General features: G+C 36.7%; 1 protein-coding gene and 1 long non-coding RNA gene across 2 annotated transcripts; one reads left to right on the top strand and one right to left on the bottom strand.

Moving 5' to 3' along the window:
• Positions 662 to 12,772, bottom strand: AGA (aspartylglucosaminidase). The gene is made up of 9 exons (XM_021395435.1): positions 12,583 to 12,772; positions 10,940 to 11,093; positions 10,209 to 10,321; positions 7,939 to 8,051; positions 6,883 to 6,994; positions 4,789 to 4,864; positions 3,863 to 3,970; positions 1,774 to 1,907; positions 662 to 983 (listed from the first exon to the last, which is right to left on the bottom strand). Exons 1-9 carry the CDS (start codon positions 12,755 to 12,757, stop codon positions 883 to 885), a joined length of 1,086 nt encoding a protein of 361 aa, XP_021251110.1. The 5' UTR covers positions 12,758 to 12,772; the 3' UTR covers positions 662 to 882.
• LOC110398074 lies at positions 12,903 to 14,346 on the top strand. The gene is made up of 2 exons (XR_002438181.1): positions 12,903 to 13,005; positions 14,066 to 14,346. It is a non-coding gene; the product is annotated as an uncharacterized LOC110398074 (long non-coding RNA).

The following is a 14,881-nucleotide window of genomic DNA, read 5'->3' as shown; positions in this document are numbered from 1 at the left end:
TTAAGTGACTTCAGTAGTGAGGCATATTAATTTCAGCCATTTCACTTAAATGTTGATTTTTAAATAATTTTTTTAAAATAAAGCAGAATCCCCCTATGTTAACTGTGAAAGTGCCAGCACTAACTATAATTTTGCAGTTTTATCCACTTTCCTGAAACTACACAGAGTCCACTTCTTAAAATCTCTCTCTAAAATACCTCTCTGAAATCATTTAGAAATAATTTGTCAAATGAATAATGAAAGGGAGAGTTAATGCCTTCCTCCTTTCTAGCCTCTGCATGTACTGTCTGAATGCAAATGACACCATTTAAAATGAATATCTCCAATGTTAACATTCATTCATATCTTGCATTTTCACCTTTATAAATAGCATGCCACCATTAACTACTCTTTGTAACAATAGATGTGCCTTCCATTGGCTTTCCCTGTCTCAGGGCATGAAGGGCTTCTTCATATTAGAAAATGCATTACTGGGTGCTCTGGGCACAGTATACCCAGTACTGGGCATATACAGAAGGCTAGTTAGATGTGAACTCCTACTTGTTGATCAAGAAAACAATATTATCATAACCTAAAGCTTGAAAATTCTTCCCTAGCAGAAAACAAACAGATGTGCAGGATAAGGGAGAATGGCTTTAAGCTAAATGAAGGGAGATTTATGTTAGATGTTAGGAAGAAATTTTTTACTGAAAGAGTGGTGAGGCACTACACAATATGAGAACAGAACACACTAAAAACAGTGAAGCTTCCACATCAACATATCTTTATACTTGTTCACACTATTATGAAACAACGAAACTGAAGAAACATTTTAAAAAGTGATGCCTTAGGAATCTTAGCACTCTCCCCCTCTAAGTTTAGATGTTAATAGGGTAAAAGAAATTAAATGCAATCTACTACTTGCTCAGCTGGCTGACTTTGCAGAGGGCTAAAAACCATGAAGTGAAACTGAGTGAATCCTGGAATTTTATTACATGCAGCACCTAGGAAAGAAAGAAATACATAACCTGATAAATTTAGGATTAGTGTATTTATTAGAGTACTTTATCATCTAAACACCCAAATACTAATTCTTCTACAATGGTGCAATTATTCTTTTACAATCTGTTTAACTCAAGACATCTTGAAAGTATTTATTTTTAAGTAAAATACTGTGCTACTGACTGTTGTATAATACAACTCAAAACAGTACCATAGGTTTGGGAAAAAAAATATCTGTCTTTCAATCCTGATTAACTTAATGAGTTCCTCCAACTCTAATCTCTTAAACACAGAACTACGCGACATAAAAGATCAAAGAATAGCAATAAGCAGTCTAACTAAATAAGCTGTGTTGATTAGTAAATTATATTTGCCACTGATCTGAGAGTTTGCTAATGAGATGCCTGGCACAATGACTGATCTTGGACTGCTTTGAAGCTATGCTTAACAACCACAATCTCCCTGCCTTATGCCGTATTTTTTAAAAACCTTTAAATTAATCTTACGCAGTCCAGGAGAGCACATGAAGATTGTAAATATTTTTGATTTTTACTAATTCTTACATAAATTTTGTAAACATCTAAAATATCAAAATGCAGAGATAAATTAAAATATCTTAATTTCACAGTAGGACAGTTGCCCTGATAACCAGCATTTGATATTATGAATGGCCATACCGCTGCAGTATTTAATGAGTAATTAATGACTGCTGTTTTGAAGTCCACCATAAATTTTGCATATCGGTGACCTAGTTAGGGTCAACAAAATTGGTCTGTTGAGCAAGAGACGTACCATAACTTCCAGTTGTATTGGCACATATAACGGCACCAAAGAACTTTGGAACATACTTCTGAATCCTGGAAATAACTTTCTGACAGGCTATTGTTGGGTCTGTTCCCATCCTCATATACTCCACTGCTTGATAGCTAAAACAAACAAGTGAAAAAAAACTAAGTAATAACATCTCCACGTCTAGAGAGTTAGCCAAACTCAGGTTAGATATTACTGTGAGAAATTTAGATTCCTTTGAGTTATGAAAACAAACTTCAAATTAGCAATTAAGCAATTATTATTCAACTTGAATATAAAGTGTTATTAGACAATACTTTTTGGTACTGTTTCTAAAGGTAATTTCATTTGTTTGAAAAAAAAAATAACAACAACAAAACGATCTCTGGAATTACAGCCCCCCGTTTATTTATACCAGTGAGCATTAAAAACATTTTTCAGGAGACACAATCTTCAGAAAAACTCAAAATTGACAAAGCTTTCCACTCATAAATATGAAAGTATAAAGTTTAGATCAAGACTCCAGGCTACCTTCAAAACTTTTGTAAGATAATATTTAAAAATAATAATAAATCTTACAAAGGAAATTCATTTTGATTATTTTGCATTTAGAGTATCACTCCACAAGTGACAACACACACAAAGTTTGAGATAGACCACTTGCATTTCCAAGATGTCATCAGAGGAAAACCAACCAGCAATCCAACCTTTTATTGTCGTTTACTTTCAGAAGCAGAAGATTAAATGATAATGCATAATTTACTCAAAAGCAAACAACACTAAATTTTGTCTTGATGAAAGATACATAAATAAATACCTCAACTTGTTACACTGACAAACACTCATCCACAGACAGCATTAACTATAGATGTTATCAGAGCACCTCAGAAGAGAAGTTCCCTTGCATTCTCAGACTTCCTGTTACCCTTGATTTTTAATACTAATCGCAAAGGTTCAAGTTGTCTAACTGTAGCTACCTAAATATAAAGCTATATTTCACAGGGGTACCTTCAATAATCAAAATAAAGTAAGATGCTATCGTCTCAAAAAAGCAGTCAGAAACTAGTAGAAATTTTGCCCTTGATTTGACACCTCCTGGTTATCTGGTGGATCAATTCTATTCCTACGAGAATATGTCTTCATTTTTGTTTGGGAATAATTAGATATGAAATTAAGAAAGATCTGTTCTACAAGGGACCTGCAACTAACCATCTAGTCTGAGGTCTCTAAAACCAACTGAACCAAACATGAAATGTTTAAAGCATTACAAACAAATTTTTCAGGCTGCTAAAGAGTAATGTATGTTTTTGCTGATTAATCTCCTGGTGGAACCCAACTCATAACTATCACCAGTATCTGATTCCTCAAAGTAGTTCACAAAGTTGTGAATTACTTTGTCTTTTATTTCAGGACTGTCTTGGAACAGCTTCACACTCATTCAGGACTATAACTCTTAAAAATACACATCTGTCAGTAGGCATTCATAAATGCCAGAGTTTCAGAAGGAGTGCTTGAGTAATGTAAAGGCCACTGCTTTAGTTTCCTTCAAGCATCAGTGCTCCTTACGTTCAGCATAGGCTTCCATAAAGCTTTCCTTTTGAGACTGGCTCACTGGAATGACTGTCAAGACTCAGTGATGAAAACAATTATATTTTACAGTTTATGCAGCCACAAGGGCAGCACTAAGCCATCTCTTCCAGTTTCAAATTAGATATCAATTACACAACATTGTTACAGTGACCCCTCCCCCACATTCCTCAGTAATCTGAGAATCACTCATCATATTTTCTGCAGTTTATAAGACTTATTTCCCCCACAACAAAACACTTAGAAGCAAAAAGCTCATCAGTTCTGTTAAAGAACATGCAGGTTGGTAATACACTCATTACTGCTGTCTGTTTGCTCTCAGCTAGGCAGTATTTAAGTATTAAGTCATAAGGATGACTTGATCTTGCTACTGTTCTTCCTCCTTACAGTCCTTTCTCTCCCACTTCAAGAACCAATAAGTCAGACAGTCTTTCAATCAATTACTCAATTTGCTGAGCTTACATTTTGTTTTTGAAAGCTAGAGAAGTCTTCCCTAAGGACAAACCTGGGTAAGAAGCGCATCATGGTATCACCATCCCCAGTAGCTGCAGCTCCTCCAGCTGTACTATCGGCATAGGATCCTGCTCCAGCTATTGGAGAGTCTCCTACACGGCTGCAGTGAACAATGAAGAGAAAGTATTCTACAAAAGAAAACTGAAATTTACTTAAGCCAATGAGATCATATTAATGTAACAGCTTCTGGCCCGATATCAGCAAGTTCTTACGACTTGAGTACTCTACTAACTTCGTCAGCTTCAGCATCTCCAGCTTGGTTAATGTTAAACTCATAGGAGAACACAACAGGTAAAGAGGTCACTTTACTGCAGTCAGAAGTCTTGTCATAAAAACCACTGACAAATGTGATCTGTGATAACTTCACTGACCCGAGGCTCAGTCCACCTTCAGTGTGCACCTCTTTGTTATTATACTGAATATAGCTAGGGTGGTAAGGTTTAGCCAGTGGGCAAAAATGAGTGGCTAGGGCAACTACTATGTTCAATAACTCTTGCTAAATCCAGAAGCTGTCTGAATTGGTTGACAATATTCCAAACTGGGCAGAAAAAAAATCTCAAAGACAAAACCCAAGCCTGGGGCTCTGATTCTGTATATATTTATTTGGAGAAAGTGCCCCTTTCAAAAAGGCTCACTCATCTCTAGTGCCTTGCCTTAAATTTACTTCACAAACGTGCCAGTTTTTTTGTGTGCCTGCATGAAGAATTAAAACAGTTTAACAATTAAATCAGGAAAACAAACACTCCCTCACACAAGTTGTATTTATTTCCTAGTATTTGGATTTATGGCAGCGTCTTGCCATAACTAAGATGATTTTGTGATTGTCACTCTCCAAAATATACACTGTTTCATCTTAACATAAGATTAACAAAAGAAATGAAACAAAAAAGTTTTCTTTGCAAAATTAGCAATACTAACCCTGGAATTTTGTGGACGCCACCATTAGTAGATGTCCCAGAAGCAACAGTTCCACTCTTACCAATTACAACCATACCTAAAATTTTCAACAGGTATGAAACATACTCAGACACACTTCAGACAAATTTGTTAAACTGTCACTATGGTTACCATCACACAGAACCTTAATATACAGACTTTTTTAGTTATCAATATGCTGAAACACAGAAAAATTGTACTCTTGAGGAATTTATTTGTAAAAACTCATTTGCAAACTTTTTTTGGATGTGTTACACAAGCCCAAAGAGGAATCTAAAACAGTTAACTGATTTTCTAATCAAAGCTGCACATTACTGCTGAACAAGCAACCACTTGCTCCTGGTATGGACCTATCTTTCTTGGTAGAGAACCAGGACCCAGTGTCGCTCAGAATAAAGTTTGTGAATTCTTCAAATGGTGCTTGATGGAGAACAAAAAAAAGTCAGAAGATGAGCTTAGATTTGACAAATCAAATACAGCCTACCAAAGAAACAAGAATTATACAACAGGCAGTCAGATATGTGGATTAGCCTATTTCTTGCTAATTTTTTGCTGACAAAGAAGCCATTGCCTCAGACTAGAGAAGTTTATATCAACACTTACAATAGGTTTTGGAGTCAGCTGCTTTTCCATAAGGCAAGACTTAACCTCTTTAAGAGAGATCAAAATTTGCTGACATTAGCTTCACTACAAAGACAGAACCTAGAAACTGAATCCAAAATTTGATTTCTGGCTTTCTGTTTTCATGAGACAGTACTTCCTTCTCATAGAAAAGTTTTTTCATCAGTAAAATCTAAAAGAGGCACTGAGTCTAAGGCAAGCATTAGCACCTGCAAACAAACTGGTAGGGCATCAGTTCCCAACAACTTCCTAAATACATCTTGAATGAAGACTCTTCTCAAAATATGTTAGTCAAGAAGACATTACAAATAGAGAACAAACAATGGGACAAAAGAGGTTAAAGTACAAATATAAGCATAATATTTACTACAAAACAGCTTAGGGCTGATTAATGACAGAAATACAATTCAGGATGTGATATACAACATATTCCCATCTCATCTTAACACTCCACAATCTGTGAGTTTTTGAAAGCATATTGAAGAGCGTACACTAACAAACAAAGCTACCAACCAGGCTGAAAATTTGATAGTTTGCTTAACTTCTGTACAACATTGATTTGTTATTAGTAGGGTAGACCAGAAATGAACAATTAAAGTTCAGACTTGAAACAAGTCATTAACCCTCAGTATTACAAATGCCACCAGGCAAAAAGTTCCAAACTGCTAAGCTGAGGAAAAAAAAAATCCAAATAGTATAAGGTTTGAGACTACAAAGAATAGATTTGAAAGACATGAACATGTAACTGCTTATCTCCATTTCACCCCCTCAACAGCTGCTATCTTTGTCAGGCCTGCTCATTTCAGCTGATAGGCTGATTATTAACAATTAACAGTCCTCAGACAGTAAACTCTTAGAATTCTTCAGGACAACTACTGGTAACCCGTTTTAAGGATAGCAGTTTCTGTCGAAATGTATTGATTTAGCCAAACGCCAGAATAGAAGAAAAATGCACGTATGCTTTATTCTATAAGTTTAAGAACAATTTGATGAACTCTGCCTTTGGCAACAAGTCTAACATTTTACCCATTTCTCCCACTTCTGCAAAGCCTTTTAACTTGGTCTGACAGTTACGTGGGAGACGTGACCTAAGTTAACAACAGTCAAGATAAAAATAACTATTTTTAACCTTGATCAGTTTTCTAAGCATATATACTTGCCCAATCAGTTGTGCTAAGGTGTCTGAGGGAGAAGCAGAAGGGTAATAACAAGCAAGGGACAACAAAAGATAAAGGAAGTGGCTGTGCAGCCAGTGCACTGGAAAAAAAATATATCCTACATTTAGGAACTTGATCCTAACAAATAACACAGTCTTGAAATCAGTACAAATAGAAATGAAATATTATGAAATCAGATTTTTATATGAAATATTTTGCTTTAAACTCAGCATGAATTAATCAACAGAGGAAGGAGGAAAAGAATAGGATCAGAGTTACCAAAAAGTTTTTTTTTTACCAATAGTATCATGATTATGAACGTTTCTTTGTGAAATGGTCCCTTCATCAAATGAAACTTTTTCAAGCCGCTTATATGGTCCACAGGATTTTGAAGAATCTGGTACCACATTCTGTAATTATATGTATGAATAATAAATTATGTTTCATTACAGATTAATTTCACAATGTTTCACTCAATATCTATAAACTAATACATGACAATATGCCTGATATTTAAATTATGCAGCTGTACTAATATCCTACACTTGGTTTGCTTAAAGAATGAAGACTGACTTCTGGTATTTTATAGTAAAAAGGTTTTTCTAATAAATTGTTGGTGAAATTAGATATTCTCTTTTGCTTAACAGACTGGTCAAGAAAAGTTCATTCTTCAGCAAAATGAAGAAAATTAAGTTTGGTTTTGTTTTTTTTTTTTTTTAGAAAGAATAAATTGATTTTACTTCAATAATATCAAGATATTACATCAAGTCAGTGTTAAAGATATTTTAACAACTGAAAATGAGAATATGTATTGGTTTAAAATGGCTCAGCAATGCAGCATTTTACATGCAAGAAACAATGAAGAGGCTGCACGAATGTACAAAACTGCAACAGCTATACCAAAATAAAACAAGAAACAAGCCCACCACAACAGGCAAGTTTAACACAGTCAGCTGCACTGATCTGATGTGTCCACAGTTCTGCATAAAGCCATTGTATTTATGGAAGCTAACTTCTATTGTAAGATTTCATTCCAGACATTTATACATGCATCAGAAAGTACTCTCACTGCTTTGTTTAGCATGAGAGGTTCTGCCCAAATTCAGAGCGTTAAAAAAGAAATCCCATACCAAGACTATTGCAAGCAAGGTCAAAAATGTAAGATTTAAGGAGATAGTCAAATACTCATCCTGAGTCTGCCAAGCATTTGACAAATCCAGGATTATTCTGTGTATTACGTGGAACAGTTATTTTCCACATGTGCAAAGCAAAATTTCAATGTAAGCTGAAAGGAAGAGGTAATGTGGCAGTACCAATTGTATAATACCACCCCTTCACCATGACAGCACTGTACCTTCCAGTAGTTTGGCTGACAGCTTTGATTAAGCCACTTTGAAAACACTGAAAGAGATCTTTGGGTAGTTAAATCTTCATATGGAAACCCCATGCGTACGGCAAACAGGGAGGCTTTAAAAACAATAACAAAACAAAAAAAATTAATGTATTCATGTTTTTAATATATTCTTATAATGCATTCATGTAACGTTATCTAGGATTCAGGAAATTCTAGATCCTCTATAGGGATGAGAAATAATTATTTGGAGGGCAATACCAGCCACTATAGTGATGCACAAGTGCAATAACAAATTCTCCTTTCACTAGCGAGATCAAGTTGCCTCAATTCACTATGACTATGTTAGCATATAAGCTTTACCACCGAGAGAAAAATTCAACCATATTACAATCAACTGGACTCAAATAACCTGAAACACAAGTTGACTAGGCTGTGTTCAACAACAACAACAATAAAAAAAAAAAAGAAAGAAAAATCAGTTGTACTCTCATTTTTAGTTGTAGATACCTTTGATATTGCTAGATTCAGATGCATGAACAATTTATATTACCAATCCTTGACAAATACCATTACTATAATGCAGAGCTGAACAAGCTTCTCCAGTTCAAGCATTTTAAAAGCCTTCCCTTATTTCCGGACAGCTTTTCAGTGTTTTCTAAAATACAGACACAATCAAAGCCTCTTTACACGTAGAATCATGGAAAAGTGACAACTCCTTATGAAACACATTGATGTTCTCAATTCCAGAAAAAATATTTTTTCTTTTTTATAAATAAAATTATGCTCGTTTGTGTTTGTCAGTCATCCTTTCATGACTTTTGAAGCCCTTTTTCTATTCCAGGAAGCAGAGTTGTTAATTTTTCGCTGTCTGAACTTTCTCACTTGGATATTAGTATAAGTATTGCTAGAACAAAAGAAGAAAAGGTCAGCCTCGCTGTGATTATGAATCTCGCCAATCTATTAGAGACAGAACTGAAAATTTCCCAGCAGATGATAATCAAAATAATGCTTTTCCTCACTTGTAATTATTCTCACTGAAAGTACCTCACCAGACTCAGTTCTATGTTGATATAACTCAACATAACAGCCTTGTCCACCTGACTTCATTACACAGACACTTATCTTCCCAAACTGGAAAATATATTTTAAACCAGTATTTAATTCTTCAGTTTCTTCATCTTTCTTCTCTTCTCTGTTCATTCTACAGTCACTAATTAAAAGCACTCTGATATTTGCCTGTGAATGAGGAATGGAGCTTTCTGAACATTTACCTTCTCTTTACCACCTGACTAATTTTTTTTTCTCAACACCACCCATTAAATCTCTCACCAAAGCCACTTGTAACCTAAATGGCCAAGTGCTTGAATTAAATGGCATTTGCAAATCCATCTCTCTTTTTCAGGTCTTCTGTCAAAACAGTCATCACCTCCTCTATTGCCATAATTTATTCCTCTGTAGAGTAATAGAAAAAGCTGGGTAGCCCTAATTTCTCTGTCATTCTGTACACATTAACATCTTCAAGAATCTTGTATCCTATCAGCTTCAAAGCAGTTGACTCATTTTTAATGCTGAAGCATCAATCTTCTTTTAAAGCCCCAACTTCCACACTTGTCTACACATTTCTTTCAGAGAAGCCCCAAAAGAAATTTGAAGATTTTAAAAATCCTCAGTGATGAGCTAAGTAACCTTTAATTAACTATTCAAAACCTTCCTGCAACATATATCTCTTTTCAAACTAACGTTATTCTAAAAGCAGCAGCTTGTTTTTTAAAAATCTAAACTACTCCTCAAGCTTGCAATTTTGCTCTTTTGTGATACCCAGGAACACACCTCCAAAAGTGATTTTCTACATTCAGATCTTCACCAATGTTTTTAAACTATGAAATATAGTATTTATGCCCAATATAAACTCAAATAGTAATACAAACCAAAATAGTAATATGACACTGTAGCATCTTATTTCTGAATAAGATGCTAGCAGCTTCAGTTTCTATAGTATGTTATATCAAATCATTTTTATATCTGTTATCAGTATTATTAGCTAAGCCTTGGGATTAGAAGTTAATAACTGGAGTTAAAGCAGTATTTTTCTTTTCACATGGAAACAATGGAATAAAACCTAATTCGTACACATGTAATAATATAAACACTTCAGACCTATTTTACAAGATTTATTTGTTTGCCAGGGAATCACTCCACTAAAGATTAACAAATGACAATTTTATAACATAAAGAGGTTAAGACTCAGAAACAGTAAAAGGAATTATTACCTGACTCTCCCACTAATAATGTATGCTTAGTGTGCTCAATGACCTTTCGTGCTACACCGATTGCATTTTTCACATGTCTGAGATCTGCAACTGCCCCAACTTCCATAGTGTTGCTGGAAGCAAGACATATTTAGATTAAAAAATATATAGTTGCATAATTTGTATTTGGCAAAATCTGTCCTCACGTAAATTGGAAAATCTGTTGCTTTAATGTATTGCTTTAATTGTCCTGCACCATGAATAGGTGGGCATCACCTTAGTAGGGAAAAAGTTTACACATACATTGATACATTGTAACCTTGCATAGGTTGGGGATATTGTCTCAGTAACAGTTACTCTACCAAGAATAATACTTTCAATAGGATAACTACTTTGTTACACAAACTCATAACCAAACCAAACACCAGCAATTACTTTCTAAGCAGGACAGCCTTAAATGGTAAATAGTACAGAAGAAAACGGCTACAGAAGTGAAACATTTACAGAATTAATCTAAAGGGAAAGGTTATGATGCTACCAACTCTTCCCTTTGCAACTATTTATCAAGAGCTGGATTACTGAACTAAGGGCAAAAATTCAGTAATAGACATACTTCCTTGTTCTTCCACCAAGTAGAAGAATAACTTGCCCATAGTTAGCCCAAAGCCAATAAGATCTCTGTGACAAATTTTACAATAAAGCGTGTTAAAAATTACAGTGACTTTTTTTTTTTCCCTCCACAGTTATCTTACCCATCCATAATCATTGCATCCAGTGTTGTTTCTCCACTTTCATCTGGGCTTCCTCCATATCCCACGCTCCCGTCACACTGGTCAATCTCACACTGACCACAACCTTTCTCAACAGCATCCAGCTCAGAACCACCCAACTGTAACGTTCTCCATGCTGTAATTAACACAAATAATTCAATGTCACCAATTAAAATAGCCTCCAGTACTGCTTTAAGACTGTTTTATAGATGGACACTATGAAAATGCACTATACATGTGGATTTAAAAGAAAACAAACAAGAACAACTCATACCACCATTACTTATAGGTTAAACAAAGACAAAATATAAACATATTCAAAAGAAAGTAAATTATTAATTTTCTAAATGCTGTTGTTTGTTGTTGTTTTTTAATATCTAATCACTGTTTCTGAGAATTTCTTTTTCTCCTGAGAATGTATTATTATTTATGTATTATTTAATTACAATTTAATAATAATGTATTATTTTATTACTTAATAATTATTACTTATCATTATTTATGCATTATTTAATAATGATAACAACTTCCTGTATATTAAATAACATCCTCTATTCAGTAGCAAGAAACACCGTATCATTGTCTATTTAAAGCTTTTTGTGGGCAGTCAGAGGGAGAAGTAGGCTAAGCAAAACTTCCACCAAAATGAAACAAAACTGCAAAATAGGAAGATCCAAGATTTAAAACAGGGATCTAAAAGTTCATCAGTAACCACCAAAGAACAAACAAATATCAGTCTACACATCCCCCCGTTCAACTCTTAGCCTTCTATTCTTTACTGTCTAGCTCATTGCACTCTTTTGTAAGACATCACAGATGTGCCAACTGTATATGCTTTAAATAAAACGGGCCTGCAGGCTGTGCACACATGCAGCATTTCACAAGGTTGGACCTCGGGTAACATTTCCAGGATGCCTGAGCTTGCTGCCACCGATGGCTGCAATCCTGCTTCTTTCTCCTACTGGTTCTGGTGCTCCACCCCCTGCCAAATGCAGCATAGGGGAGGCAGCAGATGCACACAGCCTAGCTCCTTCTGGCAGCAGTAACATGCTACTCAGTCACAGCCACCTCCAGAGGTCCCATCTTCACCAACACTGAATGCAGTTGCATGAAAACTGCCCAAGGAAAAAAACAGAAAGGAAAAAATAACAAAACCTAGCACCCAACTCTACGTATTCTTATTTTTATTATGAACTTGAGTGTGGGGAACACTGCTCCCATTCCTATTACACCTATTGCTGTGAGCAGACTTAACAGGCTTTTGAAACCTGCAAAACAAAGGCCCTGCAGTTCTCAAGTCAGTACTTCAGTTGTGACCGACACAAGGCTTTGTAGGTAACTCATTTCACAACTTCCCTAATGAGTTATTTACAACCCAGCTATGCCAAAAGAACCTATAAGCCCCTTTAAAAACAGTATGCACAACTAATTTATGCCGGCAGAGCTGCCCCAGGCAAGCATGCTTTGACCATTAATCGGAGTGAGCCTAGCCCTACACCACAGCCTTTAATGGGACGACTTCCGGCCCGCGGCCCCCCACCAACTCCCGGAGCCCCACCACACCACCAGCCCCTTCGCAGGAGGAGCCCCCAGCAGCCGGCACTGCTCCCCCCCCGCCGGGACACCTGTCTCTGTGGCCTTCCTAAACGCCCAAGTGTTGATGACTATGGGCAGAGTGGCGGTCGCGGTGCCGGCAGCCCCACACAGGCCCACCAGCTGCACCCCGATCAGCAGTAGGCGCACGGCACCCGCCGCCGCCATCGCCGCGCTCCGCCCCGCGGCGCCTTCACGACCGCGCATGCGCGTGGGGCCGGGCTGAGGTAGCCGGCTGCCGCTGGGGACCGTCCGGGGATGGTTGAGAGGGCGGGTTGCTGCTGTTGGCACCGATCCCCCAAAGGTTCCGTTGCGTTGCCCTAGTGGTCTGAGGGATCGTAGCCGCCAGCAGGATGCACTGCTGCGTTCAGGGCTGACGGCGTTCGGGCAGTCGCACGGCAGCAGCCAGCATTGAGCAGCGTTAAAAAGCGTGGTTTCTGCTTCTACCAGAGGAAGTGGGTATAAAAAAGGAAGTGGCTACTTAAAAAAAAAAAAAAAAAAAAAAAATTGTTTGAAAAGAAGGAAAATTCAGCTCAGTATCCCCAGTTCTTTGTGATAAACAAAACAAAAACTCACTGCAACCTTCCAGTGCTTGAAGGGAGCTGGCAGGCAGGAGGGGGACTGACTTTTTTACCTGGTCTGAAAGCGGTGGGACAAGGGGAATGGCTTTAAACTAAAAGAGGGGAGGTTTAGATTAGATGTTAGGAAGAAATTTTTTACTTAGAGAGTGGTGAGGTGCTGGCACAGGCTGCCCAGAGAGGCTATGGATGCCCCATCCCTGGAGACACCCAGGGCCAGGCTGGGTGTGCCCTGGGCAGCCTGATCTGGTAGGGGTTGGAACTAGGTGATCCTTAGGGACCCTCCAACCTAAGCCGTTCTATGATGATTCTACAATACATCACGAGCCAAACTCAGATACACTTTACCAGCACTGTAGCAGGTCTTGTACTTACAGTAAGGAGATAAGTGGATCTCATGTGCCTGGCAAGTCAAAATTGTAGGCATGCACAAATTGTAAGTGTGCCTAAGCTGGCTGAGAAAGCCTGAAGCAATATTTTTTTTTATTGCACCAAAATGATACACACCCTTCAGAATTAAAAGGTGGTCACAAAACAAGTGTACTATTCTTTACTAAGGAAATCAGAAAATAATAAAATACAGTTACACCATTGAGTCTGAGTTTAGTAATAACAGCCTCATTTTCTGCCAGTTCCGAACAGTAAAACTGCAGGTAGTCCAGAGAAAGCTCTACTTAGGTAAGCACTGTAAGCTGATTTATTTCTGATATTACTACTCTGATATTACTATTTCTGTCACGTATTTCTCCATAAAGCTTTTAGGGAAGAGAAAAGAACCAAAATAAAAATCTGATTTAATATTAGCTGAAGGAAAACAGAGGAAAAGATTTTCAGCAAAGTAATCTGAGTAATAAGTGAAGAGGAAAATATAATCAAACCTGCTCTTAAAGTTGATACATTCAAGATATTTTTCAAGTATTTTTTTGCTTTTAACCAGATAAAATGGACCATTATGAAGTAATAAAACCCTGCCACTGGGCCAGCCCTAGTCCCTTCTGGCTGACATCTGCAGCGTCATTCAAATAGAAGCAATGCCTGTGGTGGATGCATCTCCAGGCTGAAGCTAGCAGAGCTATGAAGATATGTTATAGGACTTCACACAGCATAACAACATGCTTCAAGTCTCGGATAGAAATTCAGTTGTATTGCTGTAATATTCTTTCTAACTGGCATTCAAAAGTAATTGATTTCCTGCTAGAAATAAATGCAATAACAAATTCATATTCTAATCTATACAATATTATTTGAAAGCATACATTTTTATACCAAGTGTGAAAAAAAGTTGCAAAGCATACTTTGCTTTGTATAAAATCCTTTGTAAAATTATCAGCTGGGTTGATAGTATTATTCTGGTTTTATGTGCTAAATTGTGAGGATAATTTGGCCAGTATGTGTTTAACTCTACAAGTCAGTTCTGCCATATCTATCTGGATGCTTGATTTGCCCTCTGTCTTTGATACAAAGTATTTAAAAATTGGTCATTGAATTTAAAACTTGTTTGTAGTGCCATAAAAATTAACTGATCTTTCAGTCAGTTCTTCCTACATCAAAAGTAAAAATGTACTTCGTCTCCTGATACTGATATCTTACAGCCTGTAACTAAATAAATGGTGAGGCTTTTAAGTGTTTCTGCAGCTGGAAAGCATATCAGTGGTTTCGTTATCAGAATCTTTCCTCAAATGTATAATAATGAAATAATATTCTAGAGAAAGGTTTCTATGGACAAGGGATTACCGAGAGGATCTGCAACAGA

The sequence above is a fragment of the Numida meleagris genome, chromosome 4, assembly GCF_002078875.1.
Source record: "Numida meleagris isolate 19003 breed g44 Domestic line chromosome 4, NumMel1.0, whole genome shotgun sequence".
Classification (NCBI taxonomy): domain Eukaryota; kingdom Metazoa; phylum Chordata; class Aves; order Galliformes; family Numididae; genus Numida; species Numida meleagris.
This window is presented reverse-complemented; position numbering and strand designations above follow the sequence as displayed.